General features: G+C 40.3%; 1 protein-coding gene across 5 annotated transcripts in view; it reads right to left on the reverse strand.

Annotated features, from left to right (window-relative positions):
* Positions 1–24,022, reverse strand: part of SNX7 (sorting nexin 7) — a 164,071-nt gene extending 140,049 nt beyond the window's left edge. For 4 of the 5 annotated variants that reach the window (XM_055585014.1, XM_055585015.1, XM_055585017.1 and 1 more), the window contains exon 1: positions 23,786–24,022. In XM_055585014.1, the coding sequence (XP_055440989.1) occupies positions 23,786–23,965 (180 nt within the window). In that variant the 5' untranslated portion in view covers positions 23,966–24,022. The remainder of the gene's footprint in view (positions 1–23,785) is intronic. The other variant, XM_055585013.1, reaches the window with a different exon arrangement.
* Positions 24,023–24,260: the final 238 nt, after the last annotated feature.

Raw genomic sequence — 24,260 nt, forward strand, 5'->3', positions numbered from 1 at the left:
AAGGCTATGGTTTTTCCCATGGTCATGTATGGATGTGAGAGTTGGACTGTGAAGAAAGCTGAGTGCCAAAGAATTGATGCTTTTGAACTGTGGTGTTGGAGAAGACTCTTGAGAGTCCCTTGGACTGCAAGGAGATCCAACCAGTCCATTCTAAAGGAGATCAGTCCTGGGTGTTCTTTGGAAGGACTGATGCTAAAGCTGAAACTCCAATACTTTGGGCACCTCATGCGAAGAGTTGACTCCTTGGAAAAGACTCTGATGCTGGGAAGGATTGGGGGCAGGAGGAGAAGGGGACGACAGAGGATGAGATGGCTGGATGGCATCACTGACTGAACTGAACTGAACTGATGTGAACAGAGGACTCAGGAAAAGTCTCTGACACTGGTAAAGATTGAGGGCAGAAGGAAAACAGGGCATCAGAGGATAAGATGGCTGGATGGCATCACCAATGCAATGAACATGAACTTGGGCAAACTCAGGGAGATGGTGAAGGACAGGGAGGTCTGGAAAGCTACAGTCCATGGTGTCGTAAAGAGTCGGACACGACTGGGAGACACCAGCAACAACAATAGCCAGTAAGTCATATGTACTGGCATTATCACTGAATTCACTTTTTCAGTTTCCCATGAAATTAAATAGAAATCTAAAACAAGAATACAACAATTTCTATGGTTAAAACATTGTCATGTAGTAGATACAACCTAAGGCACTACAAAAACATTCAGGGCAGCCCAGAATAGATAGATAAATTGTGGTACACGCACACAAGGTTACATATACCACACAGCAATGAAAACCAACCACAGGGACTTCCCTGGTAGTCCAGGGGTTAAGAATCTGCCTTGCAATTCAGGGTACATGGGTTCAGTCCTTGGTTAGCAAACTAAGATCCCATGCACCACAACTAGAGAATCCTTGCTCCACAATGAAAGAACCTATATGATGCAACAAAGATCCCGTTGCCATAACTGAGACCCAATCCAGCCAAATAAATAAAAGAAATCTTTTAAAGAAAATAGGAAATCAACTACAACTTCATATAAGGCCATTGATAAATATAAGCTAAATTATAAGCTAAGTATTAGGGGGGAAACCAAATAAGAGAAGAATTCACACAGGGCAACATCATTTTTTAAAGTCCTAAAACATACAATATCAAAATTCAGAAAAATCTTTAACAGATACTGCTTCAAATACATACACAAATCCCTATAAACTCACTTAAAATTGAAAATACCATAATTCAAAAAGTATTTAATACACCTAACCTCCTGAACATGACAGCTTAACCTAGCCTATCTTAAATATGATCAGAACATTTACATTAGTCTACAGTTGGGCAAAATCATCTAATACAAAGCCAATCTTGATGAAAGTGAAAGAGGAGAGTGAAAAAGTTGGCTTAAAACTCAACATTCAGAAAAGTAAGATCATGGCATCTTGTCCCATCACTTCACAGCAAATATATGGGGAAATAATGGAAACAGTGAGAGACTTTATTTTTTTGAGTTCCAAAATCACTGCAGATGGTGACTGCAGCCATGAAGAAAAGCTATGACCAACCTAGACAGCATATTAAAAAGCAGAGACATTACTTTGCCAACAAAGGTCTATCTAGTCAAAGCTATGGTTTTTCCAGCGGTCATGTATGGATGTGAGAGTTGGACTATAAAGAAAGCTGAGCGCCAAAGAACTGATGCTTCTGAACTGTGGTGTTGGAGAAGACTCTTGAGAGTCCCTTGGACTGCAAGGAGATAAAACCAGTCAATCCTAAAGGAATCAGTCCTGAATAGTCATTGGAAGGACTGATGCTGAAGCTGAAACTCCAATACTTTGGCCACCTGATGCAAAGAACTGAATCATTGGAAAAGACCCATATGCTGGGAAAGATTGAAGCCAGGAAGAGAAGGGGACGACAGAGGATGAGATGGTTGGATGGCATCACCGACTCAATGGACATGAGTTTGAGTAAGCTCTGGAGTTGGTGATGGACAGGGAAGCCTGGTGTGCTATAGTCCATGGGGTATCAAAGAGTCAGACGAGACTGAGCAACTGAACTGAACTGAATCTTACAGTGTTGAGTATCTCATGTACTTTATTGAATGTTGCCTGAAAGAGAAAAACAGAATGGCTGTCCAGGCACAGAATGTTTGTAAGTGTATGGTTGTTTCCACTCGTGATGGTGTGGCTGGCTGGGAGCTGTGGCTCGCTGCTGCTACCCAGCTCCAGGAAAGCTTATCTCCTACTACCCAAGAATAGATCAAAATTCACAGTATGGTTTTTACTGAATGTGTAACACTTTTGCACTGTGAAGTCTAAATATCATACGTCAAACCATTTTGCATTTAGGACCATCACTTTTATGAAAACCAAATGAATGAAAAAAACAAAACCCAAATTATTTTTTCTTTTAAGCAAGAGAAAGAGAGAATCTTGGGAGGACCACACAGAGAATGCAGGTATGCCTCATTTTATCCAGCTTCACTTTACTGTACTTCACAGATACCATGTTTTTCACAAATTGAAGAGTTTTGGCAAGTCTGCACTGAACAAGTCTATAGGTACCATTTTTCCCAACAGCATTTGCTCACTTCATGTCTCTGTGTCACATTTGGGTAATTCTTGCAATACTACTTCCAATGTTTTCATTATTACTATATGTTATGATAATCTGTGATCAGTGATCTCTTATTGTAATCATTTTGGGACACCACAAACCACGTCCATATAAGGTATAAACTTGATAAAAGTTTCCGTTCTAACTGCTCCTCCCACTGGTTGTCCCCCCATTTCTCTCCCTCACCTTGAGCCTCCGTATTCCCTGAGATTCAATATTGAAACAGGTCAAGTAATAATCCTACCATGGGCTTCCCTGATGGCTCAGCAGTAAAGAATCTGCCTACAAGCAAGAAATGTGGGTTCAATCCCACATTCCATCCCAGGGTCAGGAAAATCCCCTGGAGAAGGAAATAGCAATCCAGTCCAGTATTCTTGCCTGGGAAATCCCATGGACGGAGAAGTCTGGAGGGCAACAGTCCATGGGGTCACAAAGAGTCGGACATAACTCAGTGCCAGAAGCCATTAGTCCTTTTCAAGTGAAAGGAAGAGACTCAAGACTCAATTTAAATAAAAAACCAGGAATAATCAAGCTTAGTGAGGAAAGCATGCTGAAAATCAAGATGGGCTGAAAGCTAGGTCTCCTGTGCCAGTTAGCCATGTTGTGAATGCAAAGAAAAAGTTCTTGAAGGAAATTTAAAGTGCTACTTTAGTGAACACATAGATGATAAGAATGTGAAACAGCCTTATTACTGATATGGAGAAAATATTAGCGATCTGGATAGAAGATCCAGACACAACATTCTCTTCAGCCAAAAACTAATCCAGAGCAAGGCCTTAATTCTCTTTAATTCCATGAAGGCTGAAAGAGGTGAGGAAACTGAAGAAGAAAAGTATGAAGTTAGCAGAGGCTGGTTTATGAGCTTTAAGAAAAGAAGCCATCTCCATAACATAAAAATACAGGGTGAAGCAGCAACTTGCTAAAGTAGAAGCTGCAGCAAACTACCCAGAAGACCTAGCTAAGTTCATTAATGAAGGTGGCAACACTAAACAACGGATTTTCAATGAAGATGAAACAGTCTTCTATTGGAAGAAGATGCCATCTAAGACTTTCATAGCTAGAGCAGATAAGTCAATGTCTGGCTTTAAAGTGCTTCTTAGCGGCTAATGCTGGTGGTAACTTTAAGTTGGGGGTCAGTGCTTGTCTACTATTCTGAATAGCTTAGGGCCCTTAAGAATGATGCTAAATTGATTCTGTCTATGCTCCAGTGTTCTTGCCTTGAGAATCCCAGGGACGGGGGAGCCTGGTGGGCTGCTGTCTATGGGGTCGCACAGAGTCGGACACGACTGAAGCGACGCAGCAGCAGCAGCATGCTCTATAAAAGAGGTTTTTCCCAGTAGTTCAGTGGTAAAGAATCTGCCTGCAATGCAAGAGACAAACAGGAGACAAGGGTTTAATTCCTGGGTCAGGAAGAGCCCCTGGAGGAGGGCATGGCAACCCACTGCAATACTCTTGCAATACTCTTGCCTGGAGAATCCCATGAGCAGAAGAGCCTGGTGGGTTACATACAGTCCATGGGGTTGCAAAGAGTCACAACTGAAGCAACTGAGTATGCACACGCTCTATAAACGGAACCACAAAGCCTAAATGAGAGCCAATCTGTTTACAACATGGTTTACTGAATATTGTAAGCCCACTGTTGAGACCTATGGCTCAGAAAAAAAAGTTCTTTTCAAAATATTACTGCTCATTGACAATGCACCTGGACACCCAAGAGCTCTGATGAAGATGTTTAAGGAGATTAATGTTTTCATTCTTACCAATACATCCATTCTTCATGTCCTAGATTAAAGACTTCCAAGACTTTTCAGACTTATTACTGAAGTACGTTACTGAAGCACATGTACTGAAGTACATTCAGTACTGAAGCCTACATTTCACAAGGCGATAACTGCCATAGATAGGGATTTCTCTGATGGATCTGGGCAAAGGAAAGTGAAAGCCTTCTGGAACAATTTCACCATTCTAGATGCCACTAGGAACATCTGTGATTCATGAGAAGAGGTGACAACATAAACATTCACAGAATTTGGAAAAAGTTAATTCCAACCCTCATGGATGACTTTGAGCGGTTTAAGACTTCAGTGGAGGAAATAATTGAAAATGTGGTATATACAGATATAAAACTGGAATTAGAAATGGAGCCTGAAGATGTAACTGAATTGCTACAATGCCATGATAAAACATGAGTAGATGAGAAGTTGTTTCTTATGGATAAGCAAAGAAGTGGTTTCCTGAGATGGAATCTACTCCTGGTGAAAATGCTGTAAAGATTGTTGAAATGACAACAAAGGATTTAGACTACTACATAAATCAATACACTTAGTGATAAACCAGAGGCAGGGTTTGAAAGGACTGACTCCAGCATTGAAAGAAGTTCTTCTATGGGTAAAATGCTACCAAACAGGATTGCATGCTACAGAGAAATCATTTATGAAAGGAAGAGTCAATTGATGTGGCAAACCTCATTCTGTTGTCTATTTTAAGAAATTGCCAGTCACCCCAACTGTCAGCAACCACTACTCTGATCAGTAGGCAGCCACCAAAACTGAGGCAGGCCCCTTAAGCAGTAAAAGGATTATGGTTCATTGAAAACTTAGATTATGGTTAACATAATTTTTAACAATAAAGTATTTTTAAATTAAGGTATGTATATTTTTTGCACACGTAACTGACTGCAGCATAAACATAAGTGTCATATGCACTGAAAAAAACGAAAACTGGGTGACTCATTTCATTGCAATATTGGCTTTATTGTGACGGTCTGAAATGGAACCTGCAATATCTCTGAGGCATATTTGTACCAAAATTTGAGGTTACGCTTTATTTCCTAAGCTAGTGGTGGATGCAATATTATTATTGAATTACTGCTACTGCTAAGTCACTTCAGTCGTGTCTGACTCTGTGCGACCCCATAGACGGCAGCCCACCAGGCTCCCCCGTCCCTGGGATTCTCCAGGCAAGAACACTGGAGTGGGTTGCCATTTCCTTCTCCAATGCATGAAAGTGAAAAGTGAAAGTGAAATCGCTCAGTCGTGTCTGACTCGTAGCGACCCCATGAACTGCAGCCCACCAGGCTCCACCATCCATGGAATTTTCCAGGCAAGAGTACTGGAGTTGGGTGCCATTGCCTTCTCCGTATTGTATTACTAAGAGTCTGCAAATATTTTCCATAAAGGGCCAGATAGTAAATTTGGGTCTTACAGGCCACCTGGTCTCTGTTATAATTACTTACCTTGGGCACTACACTGTGAAAGTAGTCACAATCAATGGGTGTGGTTACATGCCAGTAACCTTTATTTGCGAACAAAATGCCGACTGGATTTGGCCACACAGGCTGTTTGCCCCTGTAGATATTATATAGTTATAGATATTATATAAATAGTTATATTACCTATAGTGATGGATGTACTATGGATACATATGTATATATAGATTCTTTTGTATACATGAAAATATTCTATATTAAAAATAATTTTTAAAGTTTTAGAAAAGGCAGTTCAAGTAGGATAAGGATATATTCTTGATTATTGAAAACAGTCCACTAATTTTCTTTCCACAATTTTCTCATCAAACTTAAAAATTAAATCCTCTTCACTTTTGGTACATATATGCTAAGTCGCTTCAGTCATGTTTGACTCTTTGAGACCCCATGGACTGTAGACTGCCAGGCTCCTCTATCCATGGAATTCTCCAGGCAAGAATACTGGAATGGGTTGCCATTGTCTACCCCAAAGGGTCTTCCCAACCCAGGGATCATATCTGTGTCTTTGGCGTTTCCTGCATTGGTAGGCAGATTTTTTACCACTGCGCCACCTGTGAAGCCCACTGCAGAGTGGATACCCCAAAAAATTTTAGTAAGATTTTTTTCTTGAAAACAGCCATACAACCCAGGGATTGAACCCACATCTCTTAGGTCTCCTGCATTTGCAAACAGGTTCTTTACCACTAGCACCACCTGGGAAGCCCTTTGGTTGGTACACAGAAGTCAAAATAAGTTTCAGATTTTTAGCATCTGCATAACTTTTAGGGATTTTTTCTTAACACTTGGATATGTATAAAAATATACTCACAAAATAATATTTTTTATCACCTCAGTAATGATTACTACATATGAAACAAGGACAAGTAAAAAAGAAAGAAAAAAATAAGTAAAACATGAAGACTGAAAGACTGTTGAGAATCTGCTACTGTGTCCTTCAAATCATAGATGCATTTATATGTATGGCTTCGAGATATGTCACATGATTCCATGTAAGAGACATTTAAAGCCATAAATGTTAAATCCATAAATGATAACGGTCTACTAAATTTGTTTTAAAATAAGTCTGTGGTAATGGATATATATATGAAACATAGTATCAGCCAACTATTGCTACTACTAATCTACTATTGTTCTACTATTGTAGATTCCTGTGATGACTAACTGGAAGCAGAGCAAGCCAATAAAAAGCAATTATACTAATCAGAACTCCCAAAGAGGTTGAAAATATGTCCCATGGGGAGATAACACTGCACACCCAACTCAGGGATATAATAAAAAATGATTCCCAAGAAGTACACTAGTTGGCTAAAATGGATTTTGTGTGCTCAGTTGCTTCAGTTGCATATGACTCTGTGCAACCCCATGGACTGTAGATCTCCAGGCTCCTCTGTCCATGGGATTCTCCAGGCAAGAATACTGGAGTGGGTTGCCATGCCCTCCTCCAGGAGATCTTCCCTACCCAGGGATCGAACCTGAGTCTCCAAGGTCTCCTGTATTGGCTGGCAGGTTCTTTACCACTAGTGCCACCTGGCAAGCCCAGTTTGTAGTATAGGGATAATCACTTATTTCTTAACTGGAAGAGCCAAGATTCGGCTGCCACTACCCATATGCACACACAAAAAGCACCTAGCATAGCAGTTTTATTTCATTTAACAAAGGTTCATTGAATGTCAACAATGTGTTAAGTGCTGGGCTGGGGATTCTATAGTGGTCAAGACTGGCTGCCATGATGCCTTCTCTCATGAAGCTTACACTGTAATTAGCAGGGAGGGTAACAGATAATAAACAAATAAAACTACAGAAAAATAAGATAAGTCCAGATACAAAGAAAGAGAGTAAATTCTGGAGAAAGTAGAGTGATTTGCTGGAGTGTTTAAGGCAAGGAGCGAGAGGAATGCTTTTGAGAGAGCTATCAGGGAAGGTGTCTTTAAGGAAGTGAAGTGAGAAGGAGTCAGCCATGAAAGACACTGAGGAAAGTGGATTCCGGTCCAGGAAACCAATAATGCCTATGACAGGAAAGCACTTAGGATGCTGAGGGACCAGAAAGGAGGCAAACAGGTAGAACAGAGGCTTTGATGAAGGTATAATGAACAAAACTTATACTGACATTTACTGTGGCAGAATTTGAAGTATTCACATTTTCATCTGATAGGTCTTGAAAAAAAGGGAATGGAGAACTCCACGATAAATGAACGCTGCACCTGAAATCCAAAGTAAGGCGCCAGTTGCACAGCTAGAGGTTGTTAAGGATCTGTATGATCTTCCTCAGATTATTCATGAGCATTAACCAATTGCAGGTTATTAATCATGACTAATGTCTTTCCATTCATCTCAATTATGGTTGAGTAATTTCTTATCTAGTGGAAAATTGTCTTGCTTGTATTTAATACGCTATAGAAAAAAATTAGCTTTCCTTATTTAGAAAGGTTCAACACGCCATTTACACAGGATTTGCCACAAAACCTTTGTGGAGATGGCATGATTGCTCCCAATGATCTCTTGTCTTTCTGTGAAAGGGATATATCTCCTGGTCAATTGCCAGGTAACTTTCAGTGCCTCCTTATGAAAGCAAAATTGTTCCCCATCCCAATGAATCTGACTAGTGCCTTGCTGTGGATGGTGTCATGTGTCTGGACAGAAGATCTGGAAGCCACTGCCTGCTTCCACCAGTCCTCGTATTCTTTTCCCTCTGCCACAGGAATGACTTGACCTAATTAGCATCACTTCTTCAGTCTTTATCCGCAGATGAAGTAGACCCAAAGTCTGGACCAGACTCACAGTCAGACACAGTTGACATATACACGAGGAAGAAAGAAGTCTTTACTGCAGATAAGCCACTAAGAACTTGAGGCTGTTTGTACTAGAGCATTATCTAGTGGAACCTGACCAAAAATACCATTCAACCTTCATTCAGGTTAAATACAGATGTATTCAAGAACATATGTATTATGTATTTATGCACACAGATGCACACACTTAACCTTCTCAGCATTAATATGAGAGAATGAATGAGGGACTTTTTTCCCCCAATTTTGAAAACCCATATACCAAGAGTTTACCTTTTGTTTTTGGTCACACATAATAAGGTTTCCATTTTAATTTTAAACAGGATTTCTATTCCTAATGTTTCATTTTAAATGAACAAGCTCTGATTCTCATTTTAGAATAAAATTTTTATTTCTTATAGCAAAAATATTTAAATGATTAAAAAAATAAAATATTATGCTAAATAAAAGAAACCAGACACACACAAAAATGTATGATTCTTTTTATGTGAAATGCCCTAAAAAGGCAAATTTATAGAGACAGAAAATAGGAGATTAGTAGTTGTCTATGGCTGGGAGTAAAAATGGGTACTAACTGAAAATGGAATGACAGATTTTGGGTAGAAGATGAAAATGTTCTAAAACTAGTTGACAGTGATGGTTGTACAACTCAGTAAATTTACTTTAAAAAAAAAAATCATTTACCCAAAATGGATGAATTTTGTGGTATATAATTATATCTCAATAAAGTTAGTTAAAAATAATTTTCAAAGGGTATGTCATACCAAAGAATTTCTCAAGGTCAAAAAAAATCATTTCAGTATCAGTTTTAAAAACTGCCAATTTAACCTTCTGTTCTATTTTATCATAGGTGTGTTTTACTGATTTTTATATCAGTATTTGCTAATAATTTTGGTTGTCTGACATCCTTTTTTATTAATACTACAAGTAACACTGCATTATCCAGGGTGACTAGATATATGTAGAGTCAGAGTTAATCAAATATTCTGTTTAAAACAGACAAAACCGTTCCCGCCTATAAATTTTTATTTGTTCATTGAGACAAATTTAAAGTATCTTCTTAAAGTAACTGTAAATGTTTAACTTTTAGTCTAATATCCTCTTTGAAAAGTGTGTGATACAGTTTTAAAATGCATAAAAAAATAAATTTTGAACACTACAACTACATAACTGTTCAATCTGTGTTTCATTTTGATCACACTAGCCACTTGTAAAAACTAGCAGGCTATCAGGGTTACACTAGAACATCCTATCAGAACCTCCAAACTGCAAAAATAAAACACCACCTTCAAAACTCAATGGAATAAAGTATATTAAATTCAAATCTGGTCTCCTAATATTATTTTCCTGAAATACCTGTAATAATTTTCCCCAGTGCCACTGACCAATAAACAAAATATTGTTATCTGCACAAAAGAACTATATAGTTCTTCTCCCTAAAGGTTCTCATGGATTTTATTTTCTTTTAGCTACACAACATTCAATCATATTTCCAAATATAAAACTGGGTATAGATTCTGCTGTTTCCCTGGTTGCTCAGCGATAAAGAATTTACCTGCAATGCAAAGGATGCAGGTTCAATCCCTGAGTCGGGAAGATCACCTGGAGAAAAAAATGGTAACCTATGTTAACTCTTGCCTGGAGAAGCCTGGCAGGCTACAGTCCATGGAGTTGCAAAAGAGTTGGACATGACTTAGCAACTCAACAACATAGATACTACTAGAGCCTGTCCTTTTCTGCATCTGCATTTCCAGCCTTCAAATCAATTCTGTGAGCTACTATTTCATTCTTCCTGCCAGAGTTGATTTCCATTGCTTGCAACTAAGCCCCCTGATTGAGACAGGTGTTATTGGCTTAACAGGATTTATTTTCCCAAATAAAAGGTTTCTAAATGATTTCTTTGGGTTTTTAAATTCTTTGTGTTTATCTCTCGTAATGAAATCTAAATAGGAGATTTTGTTAGGACTGATGCTCAACACAGCTCTGTGTCATCCATCAATAACATTTACTCACCATTTATCAAGACAAATTTATTTTAAATTCTATTTGGTCTAGTAACCTGACTGGAAAGACCAATACAATACAAACCAAATTTACTGAAAACAGATCAGTGGCAAATTATTGTGATAACTGTGTCTGTATGTATGAAAAAAATGCACAAGCCATATAATTCATTAATGTATTTATTCCATTAATATTTAGAGTTCCTACTCTTCTACCTTCAAGGAGTTTAATTTATTGGAGCTAGACAGACAATCAAGATTTTAGAGAAGAGAAATAAAAATACCTCTTTATAAGGCAAAACATATTAGGTATTATGAGATTCAAAACACTATTATGGGAAGCCCAGAATGGGAAGAAATTAATTCTAGCTGGAGCATGAAAATGTCCTTAGGAAAGAGGTCGCTTTACAATGGGCCATAAATAACAGAAAGGATTTTGGTTTGTTGAGACCCAACAGTAAATTGTAAGGTGCAAGAAAATCACCAAGGAATCCTGTTAAAATACTGATTCTGATTCATTTGGTCTGGAGTGGGTTCTGAAACTGCAATTCTAACAAGCTCCCAGGTGATCCAACAGACTCATGCAACATATTTTGAGTGCTAATGTGAGAGACAGAAAGGTAGGTGGGTGAGGGAAGAGGCAAGGAAAGCCAGGGTTGTAGCCTAAGCACCAAGAGCCTGGATGACATAATGTGACAATATATTCAGTATGTTCAGAGCTGTGTGTTCTGTAAACATCAGTTCTCTGTGAGGATGTAGGTCAGCCTACAGGCAAAAAACATCAGAAGAATGAAGGCCTTCTGAGGCTATATTATGGTTCTCAAAGGCAACTTAGGGTTGGAACAATGGGAGTAAGAAGAAGGCACTAATTCCAGAGATACCAAGAAGGTAAAACCAAATGGGACTTCTCAGATATGTAAAGAACAGAGAGAGTTAGTGAAAGGCATAAATAGAAGGGAAGACATAGCACTGATATTTTATCCTATAGCTAAGAAACTGCCACACCATTAACAGAGAACTAAATGAAAAAGATAACAGCTGTGGGAAGAGAAATATTAGAATTAGGGAATTGTAAAACATAATTTAGTTTGGAAATTAAGCTGCAGTGATTAGCTGAAGGGATGAGTAGGAACACCTATGTGAGGTTTCCTGTTGCTCTCATGGTTAAGTCTGGCAATTTAAAATTCCATTTGTAACAGCCTCTTAATAGTGGAAGGGACTGTGCAACCCGTCCCATGCTCTGAGACAGTTAATCATTCAGTTTGTCCTAGAGCAATTACAGTGACAGGATTTATGGCCTAGCTGAGTATAACTTTTATTCTGGAAACTTCAATTAGAAAACTATTCCATCAACTGACCTGAAACTGATCTCCATATACTTTGACCTAGGTTCTAATTCTGCCCTTCAAAACTATACACATTTAATCCACTGGAAGAACTCTTCATAAAGTTTGTTTAAAAAATCAGCCCAAGTCTTTTGCCAAGCTAAACTACATTTTGTTCTTCCCAGCCTTTCTTCAGAGGCCATGGTTGCCAGAACATATCATCAGTGAAACGCCTTAGTTTATTCTCCTTCGCGATGGCAAATGTACAGTGAGGCTGTTACCACTGCAGCAGCCCTCCCCACTCCTTGTGCCAGTGAAAGACAGTGCTGTTGATCCAAACTCTCATTCTGCCAAGCCCAGACTGGATCTAAGACTCTCTCGCAAAACAGTATTCCAAACAATCAGGTCACTGGTATCCACAGAAGACATAATATCCCTTTAAAATACAGAAGGTAGAATGGAACTTCAGCTGCATAGACAGTTCAAATTACAGTACAATTAATACTCCATATGACCCTGAAAATATATTATTTGTTCAGAAACTGTGTCATTTGGATATATTATCATTCAGTCACTGCAAACCACTAGGAATGCTTGTACATAAAATGGATCTATACACAATCTACCTAAATTTACCCTGCAAGTTCCTCATTTGTTTTAATTTTACTGTTGACCATATATGCTCACTCATAAGGAGAACTTGAGGATTTTTCATCTTTCTACTTCATTCACCTACTCTTCCTCCTCTGGGAGGAATATAAAAGTACTTAACATATAAGAAGGCTGAGCTGGTAGGCAGTGGAGTGTCCAGAGCGAGGAAGAGAAATGGTCCTGGATCAGCCCTATTTTCCTTTATCAGTTCCTCTTTATTTAACCATCAAAATGCTAAGACTCATGCAGGCAGGATCAAGATGAGGGTCAGAGAAAGGGGAACACATGACTTGCCTGCTGTAATCCTGTATTTATCAAAAGATCCAAAAGACCAATTATGTTTTACAGACAATTAGCTTTTGTTACAGTTTCTACTACTGAATAACAAAACAACCCAGGATATTTTGTTTTTATATTTTATTATGCTCAGTGGTTTATTAGGTCAAGAATTCTGACAGGATACAGCAGAAATGGGATGTCTCACCCGCATTCTATGCGGGGCCTCGGCTGAGAAGATAACATGCCTCAATGCTAAGGACTGACATCATGCTAGACATCTTTACTCACAAGCTAGTCATTTAATGCTGGGTGTTGCCTGGAACTTTAGCTGAGGCTAAAGTGATTTTACACACACACAAACACACATACACACACATATCAAAGCTGGATTTCTCAACAACTATAGCTTTTGGAAAGCAATTCTCTCCAAAATAACCTTTTCAACCAAAATGTGAGTGATTTCTTCAATAGCTTGTTCAAATAAATATATACACTGTTACATTTCCTCCCTGCTTTGAAATCACACCTCAGGCAGTGGCATGTTTCTAGCTTCATCTCTGTGTCAACACAGCTCGTGTGGAAGTGGCCCCTTCTCCACAGCTCCAAGCATACTTGACTTCCAGCAGCACTATTCCATTTCTCTTCCCTTTAGAACTACGGGTTCTAATGGCTTTTCATTACTGCAAGTCTCTAAATGCCTCAGTATCCTTTCTTTGTTCCTGAAACTTGCCCAAAATGCGATAAATAGTCCTTGCATTAAACTCTCTTCATTTAAATCAATGGAGAGAATTCTGATTATCATGATCAGGACTAATAGAGACAAACAATAGGAGTTAAATAAAAATGGTTCCGAGAACAAATGTGAAAAATTAATAACCAGATTTCTAATATCTTCTAAGTATTTGATAGAATTGTTAAATAGTATAATTCTCCCTCCACTGATAAAGATTATACACACACACACATATACACATACAAACACACACACATATCAGAGCTGGAAGTTTCAACAATAGAGCTAATTATTCTTTCAAAAATAACCTTTTCCACAAAAATATGAGTGTTTCTCTCAAGCTTTTGAAATAATATATACATTGTTATATATATAACATATACATTGTTATATACATAACATATAATAGTGTTATATATATAATATATACATATATATAATATATATATATAATATATACATATACTGCTGCTGCTGCTGCTGCTGCTGCTAAGTCGCTTCAGTCATGTCTGACTCTGTGCGACCCCATAGAAAGCAGCCCACCAGGTTCCCCCGTCCCTGGGATTCTCCAGGCAAGAACACTGGAGTGGGTTGCCATTTTCTTCTCCAATGCCTGAAAGTGAAAAGTGAAAGTGAAGTCGCTCAGTCGTGTCCGACTCTTAGCAACCCCATGGACTGCAGCCCACCAAGCTCCTCTGTCCATGGGATTTTCCAGGCAAGAGTACTGGAGTGGGGTGCCATTGCCTTCCCATATATATGCATACATAATACATAATATATGTGTGTGTATATATATGTGTGTGTGTGTATATATATATTATGTAGTATATTAATATATGTAATAATATATACATATATTATGTACATATAATATATGTATATATTGTACATCAGATCAGATCAGATCAGTTGCTCAGTAGTGTCCAACTCTTTGCGACCCCATGAACTGCAGCACGCCAGGCCTCCCTGTCCATCACCAACTCCCAGAGTTCACCCAGACTCACGTCCATCGAGTCAGTGATGCCATCCAGCCATCTCATCCTCTGTTGTCCCCTTCTCCTCCTGCCCCCAATCCCTCCCAGCATCACAGTCTTTTCCAAGGAGTCAACTCTTCGCATGAGGTGGCCAAAGTACTGGAGTTTCAGCTTTAGCATCATTCCTTCCAAAGAAATCCCAGGGCTAATCCCCTTCAGAATGGTCTGGCTGGATCTCCTTGCAGTCCAAGGGACTCTCAAGAGTCTTCTCAAACACCACAGTTCAAAAGCATCAATTCTTCGGCGCTCAGCCTTCTTCACAGTCCAACTCTCACATCCATACATGACCACAAGAAAAACCATAGCCTTGACTAGACGAACCTTTGTTGGCAAAGTAATGTCTCTGCTTTTGAATATGCTTTCTAGGTTGGTCATAACTTTCCTTCCAAGGAGTAAGCGTCTTTTAATTTCATGGCTGCAGTCACCATCTGTAGTGATTTTGGAGCCCAGAAAAATAAAGTCTGACACTGTTTCCACTGTTTCCCCATCTATTTGCCATGAAGTGATGGGACTGGATGCCATGATCTTCGTTTTCTGAATGTTGAGCTTTAAGCCAACTTTTTCACTCTCCACTTTCACTTTCATCAAGAGGCTTTTTAGTTCCTCTTCACTTTCTGCCATAAGGGTGGTGTCATCTGCATATCTGAGGTTATTGATATATGTATAATATATACATGTATATACTATATGTATAATATATACATTGTACATATAATATATAATATATACATTGTTATATTTCTAATTTACTATAAAAATAATCTTAGTTATCTACCATTCTTATTAAAAATGATCATCTCCTTCTTTTCAAAGTGTTTATACTAAATATACTAAATAGTTCTGTTGCTTTTAAAGCTTTGTCAGAGCTTGAAATTAATTCTGTTTGTCTGTACCTTCCAGATGGAGAAGGAAATGGAAACCCAATCCAGTATTCCTGCCTGGAAAATCCCATGGACAGGGGAGCCTTATGGGCTACAGTCCATGTGGTTGGAAAGAATGGGACATGACTGAGGAAACATGCACATACTTGCAGAACCTTTTTTCTGCCCCATTATTTTTAAAAAGAATTTTTACCTCAGAAGCTCCAGCTTCTGAGCACTAAGCCTACATATCAGGACTTCTCGAGGTCAACTAGTGGTGATGACAATACTTACATCTGTAAATTCCCTGATTACCCTAAATAATATAGACCTTCATTTTATTGGCTATTAGTTACTGAGCTATTATTTACTGAGTAACACATAAATATCTGTGTTTCACTGTGACATATTTGCCTATGCTCTGTTTCAACTACTATTTCTTCTACACATTACAGTATTTAATAAAAACAAAGGCAACTTATTTTAATTATATTCTTTTCCCCCCAAAGAACTTTTTATGTTATATATGGACAAGTTTGTCCCTATTCTCTAGGTAAATTTTTTGCAAGTCTCATTTTACTTTGCCCCAGTTCTAAAATTATTGCTACACTTTTTATCCTTTACAAATTATCATTTATGTTCTCCTATCTTCCACAACTATTCTTGTCCTTTTAAGTCAATATCCTCTGCATTCTCTGTGTTTTATTGAGAGTTGATATCATTTTCTCCTAACTGGATTATTTGAAAACTCAGAACAATACTTTGTTTTACTTTCCTATCTCTCTTGATGTATACTGTCATTTAGAGTTTCTGTCACATCTTCCAGCTGAACTCCAAGACTGTGATAACAAGACATGAATCTTGCATTTCTTTGTTCCAAAGAATGCTTAGCATAGCATCTTACACAAAAATATTTAACAGCTATTTAACAGGTACTTACTTGTAATGGACTGTGCGAAAAAAATAAATGATTATAAGCCAAAGAACTTACTCTTTAAAAAGCTTCTGATCTGCAAATGTATCCCAATAAACCAAATTAAAGAGTTCCTCAATGACTCAGCAGTAAACACTCTGCCTGCAATGCAGAAGCCCCAGGAGACAAGCGTTCAATCCCTGGGATGGGAAGTTCCCTTGGAGAAGGGCATGGCAACCCATTCCAGTATTCTTGCCTAGAGAATCCCATGGATGGAGGAGCCTGGTGGGCTGCAGTCCATGGGAACACAAAGAGTCGGACACGACTGAAGCAACTGAACACACACACAAACCACATTAACAAAATGAAGAATGAAAATCATATGATCGGCTCAAGAGATAAAGAAAAAGCATTTGACAAAATTCAACATCAATTTATAAGAAAAATTCTCAACAAAGTGGGAATAAAGGGAGCATACCTCAACATAACAAAGGCCATGTATGACAAACTCACAGCTAACATATACAGCGGTGAAAAACTGAAAGCTTTTCCTCTACAATCAAGAACAAAATGAGGTTGTCCACAACAACGCAAGACAAGACTCTACACATGGTCATCACCAGATGGTCGACACCGAAATCAGATTGATTATATTCTTTGCAGATGGAGAAGCTCAAGACCTGGAGCTGACTGCGGCTCAGATCATGAACTCCTTATGGCCAAATTCATACTAAAATTGAAGAAAGTGGAGAAAACCACTAGACCATTCAGGTATAACCTAAATCAAATCCCTTATGACTATACAGTGGAAGTGAGAAATAGATTTAAGGGAATAGATCTGATAGACAGAGTGCCTGAGGAACTATGGACTGAGGTTCGCGACATTGTACAGGAGACAGGAATCAAGACCATGCCCCAAAAAAAGAAATGCAAAAAAACAAAATGGCTATCTGAGGAGGCCTTACAAATAGCTGTGAAAAAAAAGGGAAATGAAAAGGAAAGGAGAAGAGGAAAGATACACCCATTTGAATGCAGAGTTCCAAAGAATAGCAAAGAGAGATAAGAAAGCCTTCCTCAGTGATCAGTGCAAAGAAATAGAGGAAAACAATAGAATGAGAAAGACGAGAGATCTCTTTGAGAATTAGAGATACCAAGGGAACATTTCATGCAAAGATGGGCTCCATAAAGGACAGAAATGGTAGGGACCTAACAGAAGCAGAAGATATTAAGAAGAGGTGCCAAGAATACACAGAAGAACTGTACAAAAAAGATCTTCATGACCCAGATAATCACGATGGTGTTATCACTTATCTAGACCCAGACATCCTGGAATGTGAAGTCAGGTGGGACTTAGAAAGCATCGCTACGAACAAAGCTAGTGGAGGTGATGGAATTCCAGTTGAGCTATTCCAAATCCTGAAAGATGATGCTGTGAAAGTGCTGCACTCAATATGCCAGAAAATTTGGAAAACTCAGCAGTGGCCACAGGACTGGAAAAAGTCAGTTTTCATTCCAATCCCAAAGAAAGGCAATGCTAAAGAATATTCAAACTACTGCACAATAGCACTCATCTCACACACTAGTAAAGTAATGCTCAAAATTCTCCAAGCCAGGCTTCAGCAATACGTGAACCATGAACTTCCTGATGTTCAAGCTGGTTTTATAAAAGGCAAAGGAACCAGAGATCAAATTGCCAACATCTGCTGGATCATGGAAAAAGCAAGAGAGTTCCAGAAAAACATCTATTTCTGCTTTATTGACTATGTCAAAGCCTTTGGCTGTGTGGATCACAATAAACTGTGGAAAATTCTGAAAGAGATGGGAGTACCAGACCACCTGACCTGCCTCTTCAGAAACTTATATGCAGGTCAGGAAGCAACAGTTAGAACTGGACATGGAACAACAGACTGGTTCCAAATAGGAAAAGGAGTCCATCAAGGCTGTATATTGTCACCCTGCTTATTTAACTTCTATGCAGAGTACATCATGAGAAACGCTGGACTGGAAGAAGCACAAGCTGGAATCAAGATTGCTGGGAGAAATATCAATGAACTCAGATATGCAGATGACACCACCCTTATGGCAGAAAGTAAAGAAGAACTAAAGAGCCTCTTGAAGAAAGTGAAAAAGGAGACTGAAAAAGTTGGCTTAAAGCTCAACATTCAGAAAACTAAGATCATGGCATCTGGTACCATCACTTCATGGCAAATAGACGGGGAAACAGTGGAAACAGTGGCTGACTTAATTTTTCTGGGCTTCAAAATCACTGCAGATGGTGACTGCAGCCATAAAATTAAAAGACGCTTACTCCTTGGAAGGAAAGTTATGACCAACCTAGACAGCATATTAAAAAGCACAGACATTACTTTGTCAACAAAGGTCTGTCTAGTCAAAGCTATGGTTTTTCCAGTAGTCGTGTATGGATATGAGAGTTGGATTATAAAGAAAGCTGAGCACTGAAGAATTGATGCTTTTGAACTGTGGTGTTGGAGAAGACTCTTGAGAGTCCCTTGGACTGCAAGGAGATCCAACCAGTCCATCCTAAAGGAGATCAGACCTGGGTGTTCATTGGAAGGACTGATGTTGAAGCTGAAACTCCAATACTTTGGCCACCTGATGCGAAGAGCTGACTCATTGGAAAAGACCCTGATGCTGGGAAAGATTGAGGGCAGGAGGAGAAGGGGACGACAGAGGATGAGATGGCTGGATGGCATCACTGACTCAATGCACATGGGTTTGGGTGGACTCGGGGAGTTGGTCCTGGACAGGGAGGCCTGGTGTGCTGTAGTTCATGGGGTCGCAAAGCTAAGAAGCTTTTGCGTAGCAAAGAAAGCCATCAACAAAATGAAAAGGCAACCTACTGAATGGAAGACGTTATCTGCAAGTTATATATCTGATAAGGGTGTTATATCCAAAATATATGAAGAACTCCGTCCACTCAATATAAAATGAATAATCATGAAAAAGAAAATAAGCAAAACAAAACAAACAACCCAATTTAAACATGAGTAGAAGACCTGAATAGACAGTTTTCCAAGGAAGCAGACATAAAGATGGTCAGAAGACAAAGGAAAAGAATGTTCAATGTCACTAATCACTGCTGCTACTGCTGCTAAGTCACTTCAGTCGTGTCCCTAGGATTCTCCAGGCAAGAACACTGGAGTGGGTTGCCATTTCCTTCTCCAATGCATGAAAGTAAAAAGTGAAAGTGAAATCGCTCGGTCGTGTCCTACTCTAAGCGACCCCATGGACTGCAGCCTACCAGGCTCCTCCATCCATGGGATTTTCTAGGCAAAAGTACTGGAGTGGGGTGCCATTGCCTTCTCCGTAGGGCAATGCAAATCCAAACCATAATATGGCAGATATCACCTCATACCTGTCTGGATTTTTTTTTTTTTTTTTTAATGAACAACAAAAAACAAGTGTTGGTAAAAATTTGGAGAAAAGGAAACCCTCGTGCACTGTTGGTGGGAATATAAATTGATGCAGTCACTATGGAAAACAGTATGAAGACTTCTCAAAAAATTAAGAATGATCATATGATCCAGTAATCCCACTTCTGAGTATTTATCTGAAGAAACAAAAACACTAATTTGAAAAGATATACACACACCCCTATATATCTTTGGGCTTCCCAGGTTGTGCTAGTGATAAAGACTATGCCTGCCAATGCAGGAGACATAAGAGATGTAGGTTTGATCCCTGGGTTAGGTAGATCCCCTGGAGAAGGGAATGGCAAACCATTTCAGCATTCTTGCCTGGAGAATCCCAAGGACAGAGGAGCCTGGTGGGCTATGGTCCACAGGGTGGCAAAGAGTTGGACACAACTAAAGCAACTTAGCACGCATGCATGCACCCCAGCGCTCACTTGCTTCCCTAGTGGCTCAGACTGTAAAGAATCTGTCAGTGCAGTGTCAGAATCTCCTGCAGTGCAGGAGACCCAAGTTTGATCCCTGGGTCAGGAAGATCCTTTGGAGCAGGGAATGGCTATCCTCTCCAATGTTCTTACCCGGAAAATTCCATGGACAGAGGAGCTTGGCAGGTTACAGTCCATGGGTTTGCTAAGAGTGGCATACAACTGAGCAACTAACACTTTCACTCCTCTTTTTTCATTCTCACAGTAGCATCATTTGCAACAGCCAGCTTACGGAAGCAATCTAAGTGTCCATCAGTAGACGAATAGACAAAGATGCTGTGTATATATGTACACAACTGAATACATTACTCAGCCATAAAAAAGAATAAAATTTTGCCACCTGCAACAACATGGATGCACCTAGAGGATATTATGAAGTGAAATAAGTCAGACAAATGTTATATCATTTCATTTATATGTAGAATATAAAAAAACAGAACAAATGAACAAACAAAACAGAAACAAGATCCATAGATACAAACTAGTAGTTTGGAAAAGGGAGGGAGAAATAGGTTAAAGGGATTAAAAAGTGTAAACTTTCAGTTATAAAACAACTAAGTCACAGGTATGTAATGTACATGTAGAGAATATAGTCGATAATATTGCAGTAACTTTATGATGGTTACTAGACTTATGGTGATCAGTTCATAATGCATATAAATGTCAAATCATTACATCATACAGCAGAAACTACTATACTATTGTATATCAACTCTACTTCCATTATAAAAAGATTAAAAGAAAAAACACCTGGACCAGGGTACGGTATATATATACTCATAAATAATCTAAGGAAATAAGAGATACAATTGTAAATATAAACTGAATATGAAAATTGTCAGTCTCAAAGCTCTAACGGGTAAAGTTAGTATACTTCAAAAGCAATAATTGATACCAGCTTAGGGTATGCTGGACAGTGGTAGGGTTCTACAGAGACACAGGCTAAAAAGGGAGCAGTAGAGAGAGCAGGCCAAATGAAGACGAGTTTCTTAAATTTGCTTGTCGAACTGCAGTTAATGGTTGCAAAATTCAACTTACTAAAATATAATCAAGCAGGATTCATACACTTGGATCCATCCTGCTTGCTAGTGTTGTATTGGAGCCATAGAAAAGTTAAAGCCCTCTTCTATAGAAGCCAGCCACATAGGTTAAGGTAAAGATACAATATTGCACCTTACTAAATGCACTGCTTAATAAAGCAGTGGTTAAGTATCTTGCTGAAACTTACATTCTTTTAAAACAGAATACACAATTACAAAACAAAATTAGGTGGAAAAACAACTGTTTTATTTGGAATGAGAAAAGAAAGCTCAACAGCTGATTGGAGTCACAGAGTTCTAGATTCCTTTCTTCTGAGATGGCTTTAAGCAATTCACCAGAAATGCTTACTTAGAAATGCTTCTGGCCCCCAGCATCCTGTATCATGCATCAAAACTGGACTGGCGATTCATTTCACAAACAGGATGCTGGGGCTGATGCAGTGGGAAGACCCAGAGGGATAGGATGGGGAGGGAGGTGGGAAGGGGGTTCAGGACGGGGAACACATGCACACCCATGGCGGATTCATGTAATTAGCCTCTAATTAAAATAAATAAATTTATATCATATATAAAAAAAGAAACGCTTCTGGCTACAATCTGTCATTCCTTTCCCACCTAGAACCTGTACTACTCCCAGTATCTTACATTTTCCAGAGACCCAGGCAAAAAAACAGCCCAAACTCAAATTTCATTAGCTTCATCTAAGATTGGCCTCAGACTACAAGAGGCTCATTAAAACAGTGATTCTTGGTGGAGGCCAGGACACTTAGAATCTGGGGAAAGAGAAAGCACATGACAAATTTAAACCATCCCAGATGATCCTGATACGCGCTTGCCACTCTCTACATACTCCCTGTACACATCCTCCCCACCCCAAGCTTCACAGTGCAGAGCCCCAAAGGCTAACGCTCATAGTCTGGTGGCTCCAGTGGTAAACAATCTTCCTGCCAATGCATGAGACACAGGTTCGATCCCTGGGTCAGGAAGGTCCCCTGGAGAAGGAAATGGCAACTCACTCCAGTTTTCTTGCCTGGGAAAACCCATGGACAGAGAAGCCTGGTGGGCTACAATCCACCAGGTCCCAAAGAGTCAGATATGACTTAGTGACTAAACAACAATGGTATCTTAGAAGGCAATATAAATAAGAACGGATCAACTGTCCTTGATCTGAACATAAAGTATGTGTGGAACAACAACAAGTAAACAAAAAATAATTCCACTGTTTTACAATTTAAACACACTGAAAGGTCATGTGATTTCATCAAGTGTATAAACCAGATACTCTGTCTGAACTTCCCCAATACACCTGTGCCTACCACTTCACTTAATCCTAAAGGGAAAAAAGGCGGGGAGTTTTGCATACTCCTCTTTGTGGTCTGAGTATGCTTGTCCACTTTATAACTTCTCTCCCAGAATAAAGCGGTGGTGAAGTCTGTTGCCTTACTTAACACCTCAAGTAAAGCTTACCTACTGCACAGGCTTCTTAGTAATGAAATACAATGTTCCCATCTCAACTCTTCTACCAGCAGCAACTGAGAGAAGCTGCAGTGGCACTGAATGGCCTCCCAAGAATGGTATTTTTCTTTTCCAAAACAAAATTACAACCATCAGCCTGCGGGCACCACAAGTCTGCCAGTGACCGAGTCAATTTCTCTCCAACTATCCTGAAAGTTCAGAGGGCCCTTTGGTCTCTAGGTTTCCCTGGGTTAGGTTTAAAAATGAAAGCGCCGGTGGTGAGTTGGGTGGCAGGGGCTATCTAAAAAATCCTGAGCTCCGCAGCGCAGGAGATTCCTAGTTGGACACACCAACTGTTTTCTCCTGAAGAGGGATTCCCTAACGCCTCTTCCCGCTAGACTTAAGACTAACCTCCGGCGCCACCCAAGTCTCCAATCCAAAACCAGCAACAACACTAAATCAAGAAAAATTTCCCTACACTCGGGTGTTTTCGTTCCCAGGGTTCAGGGCTGGCTGCGCCCTAAAAGAAGCTGCCAGGGGCGGGGGCACTTTCGGGCCACCGTCTCCCCGGTTCCAGCACTGTCCCTGGAAATATCCGCGTCAGAGAAGGAAAGAAGAGAAAAATGGGAAATGGCACAACTTTGCAGACTCCACGAAGCCATGGCCCTGCCGAACGCAAGGTCAAAGTGCAGAAGAGTGAACTGCTGCAATTCGGGACGTGCTGGGAGTCAGCCACGGGGGCGGCGATCAGCCAGGCAGGATCAGGCGGCCTGGGAAGACCCACCCACCCTCGGCTCCGAGCCTCCGGCGGGGCCGGGTGAGCGCGTTAGGGCGGCCGCCGCACGGCGGGGCCAACTCCGGGAGTTGACTTGGAACTTTCCCGGGACGCGCCGCCGCACAGCCCTCACCTTACTGAACACCTCCAGGTCGTCCTCGTCCTCGTCCAGATCCAGCACCTCGGCCTGCAGCAGGGAGGAGGAGCTGATGCTGCTGGGGAGGGGGGCGTCACCCCCCGGGCTGTCCCCGCCGGCGCCCCCAGCCGGGAGGCCCCAGGAGCGCGCCTGAGACGCCCGGCACTCGCCCTCCATCCCGAGAGTGCGCGCCGGTCCGGCCGTCGCCGCCAGCCCGGCTTCCCCGAGCTTGCCCATTGGCTCCCGCGCATCCTGCGCCTCCCCGGCCGGCCCCGCTCCAGCTCCACGTCCGCTGCGCAGACGCGGAACTGGGAGCAAACGCCCGGCCTGGGTTCGTCCCCACCTGGCTTGGGGCCTGCCGGAGGCCAAAGAGTGGGACTCTGGGGCTCTGGCTAGGGTGGGGCCTGGGACGCGGTCCCCTGAAGGTAGGGAGTGGGACCTGGCTGCAGGGCTACCCTGCGAAGGCTTCTAT

This window comes from Bubalus kerabau, chromosome 6 (genome assembly GCF_029407905.1).
Source record: "Bubalus kerabau isolate K-KA32 ecotype Philippines breed swamp buffalo chromosome 6, PCC_UOA_SB_1v2, whole genome shotgun sequence".
Lineage (NCBI taxonomy): Eukaryota > Metazoa > Chordata > Mammalia > Artiodactyla > Bovidae > Bubalus > Bubalus kerabau.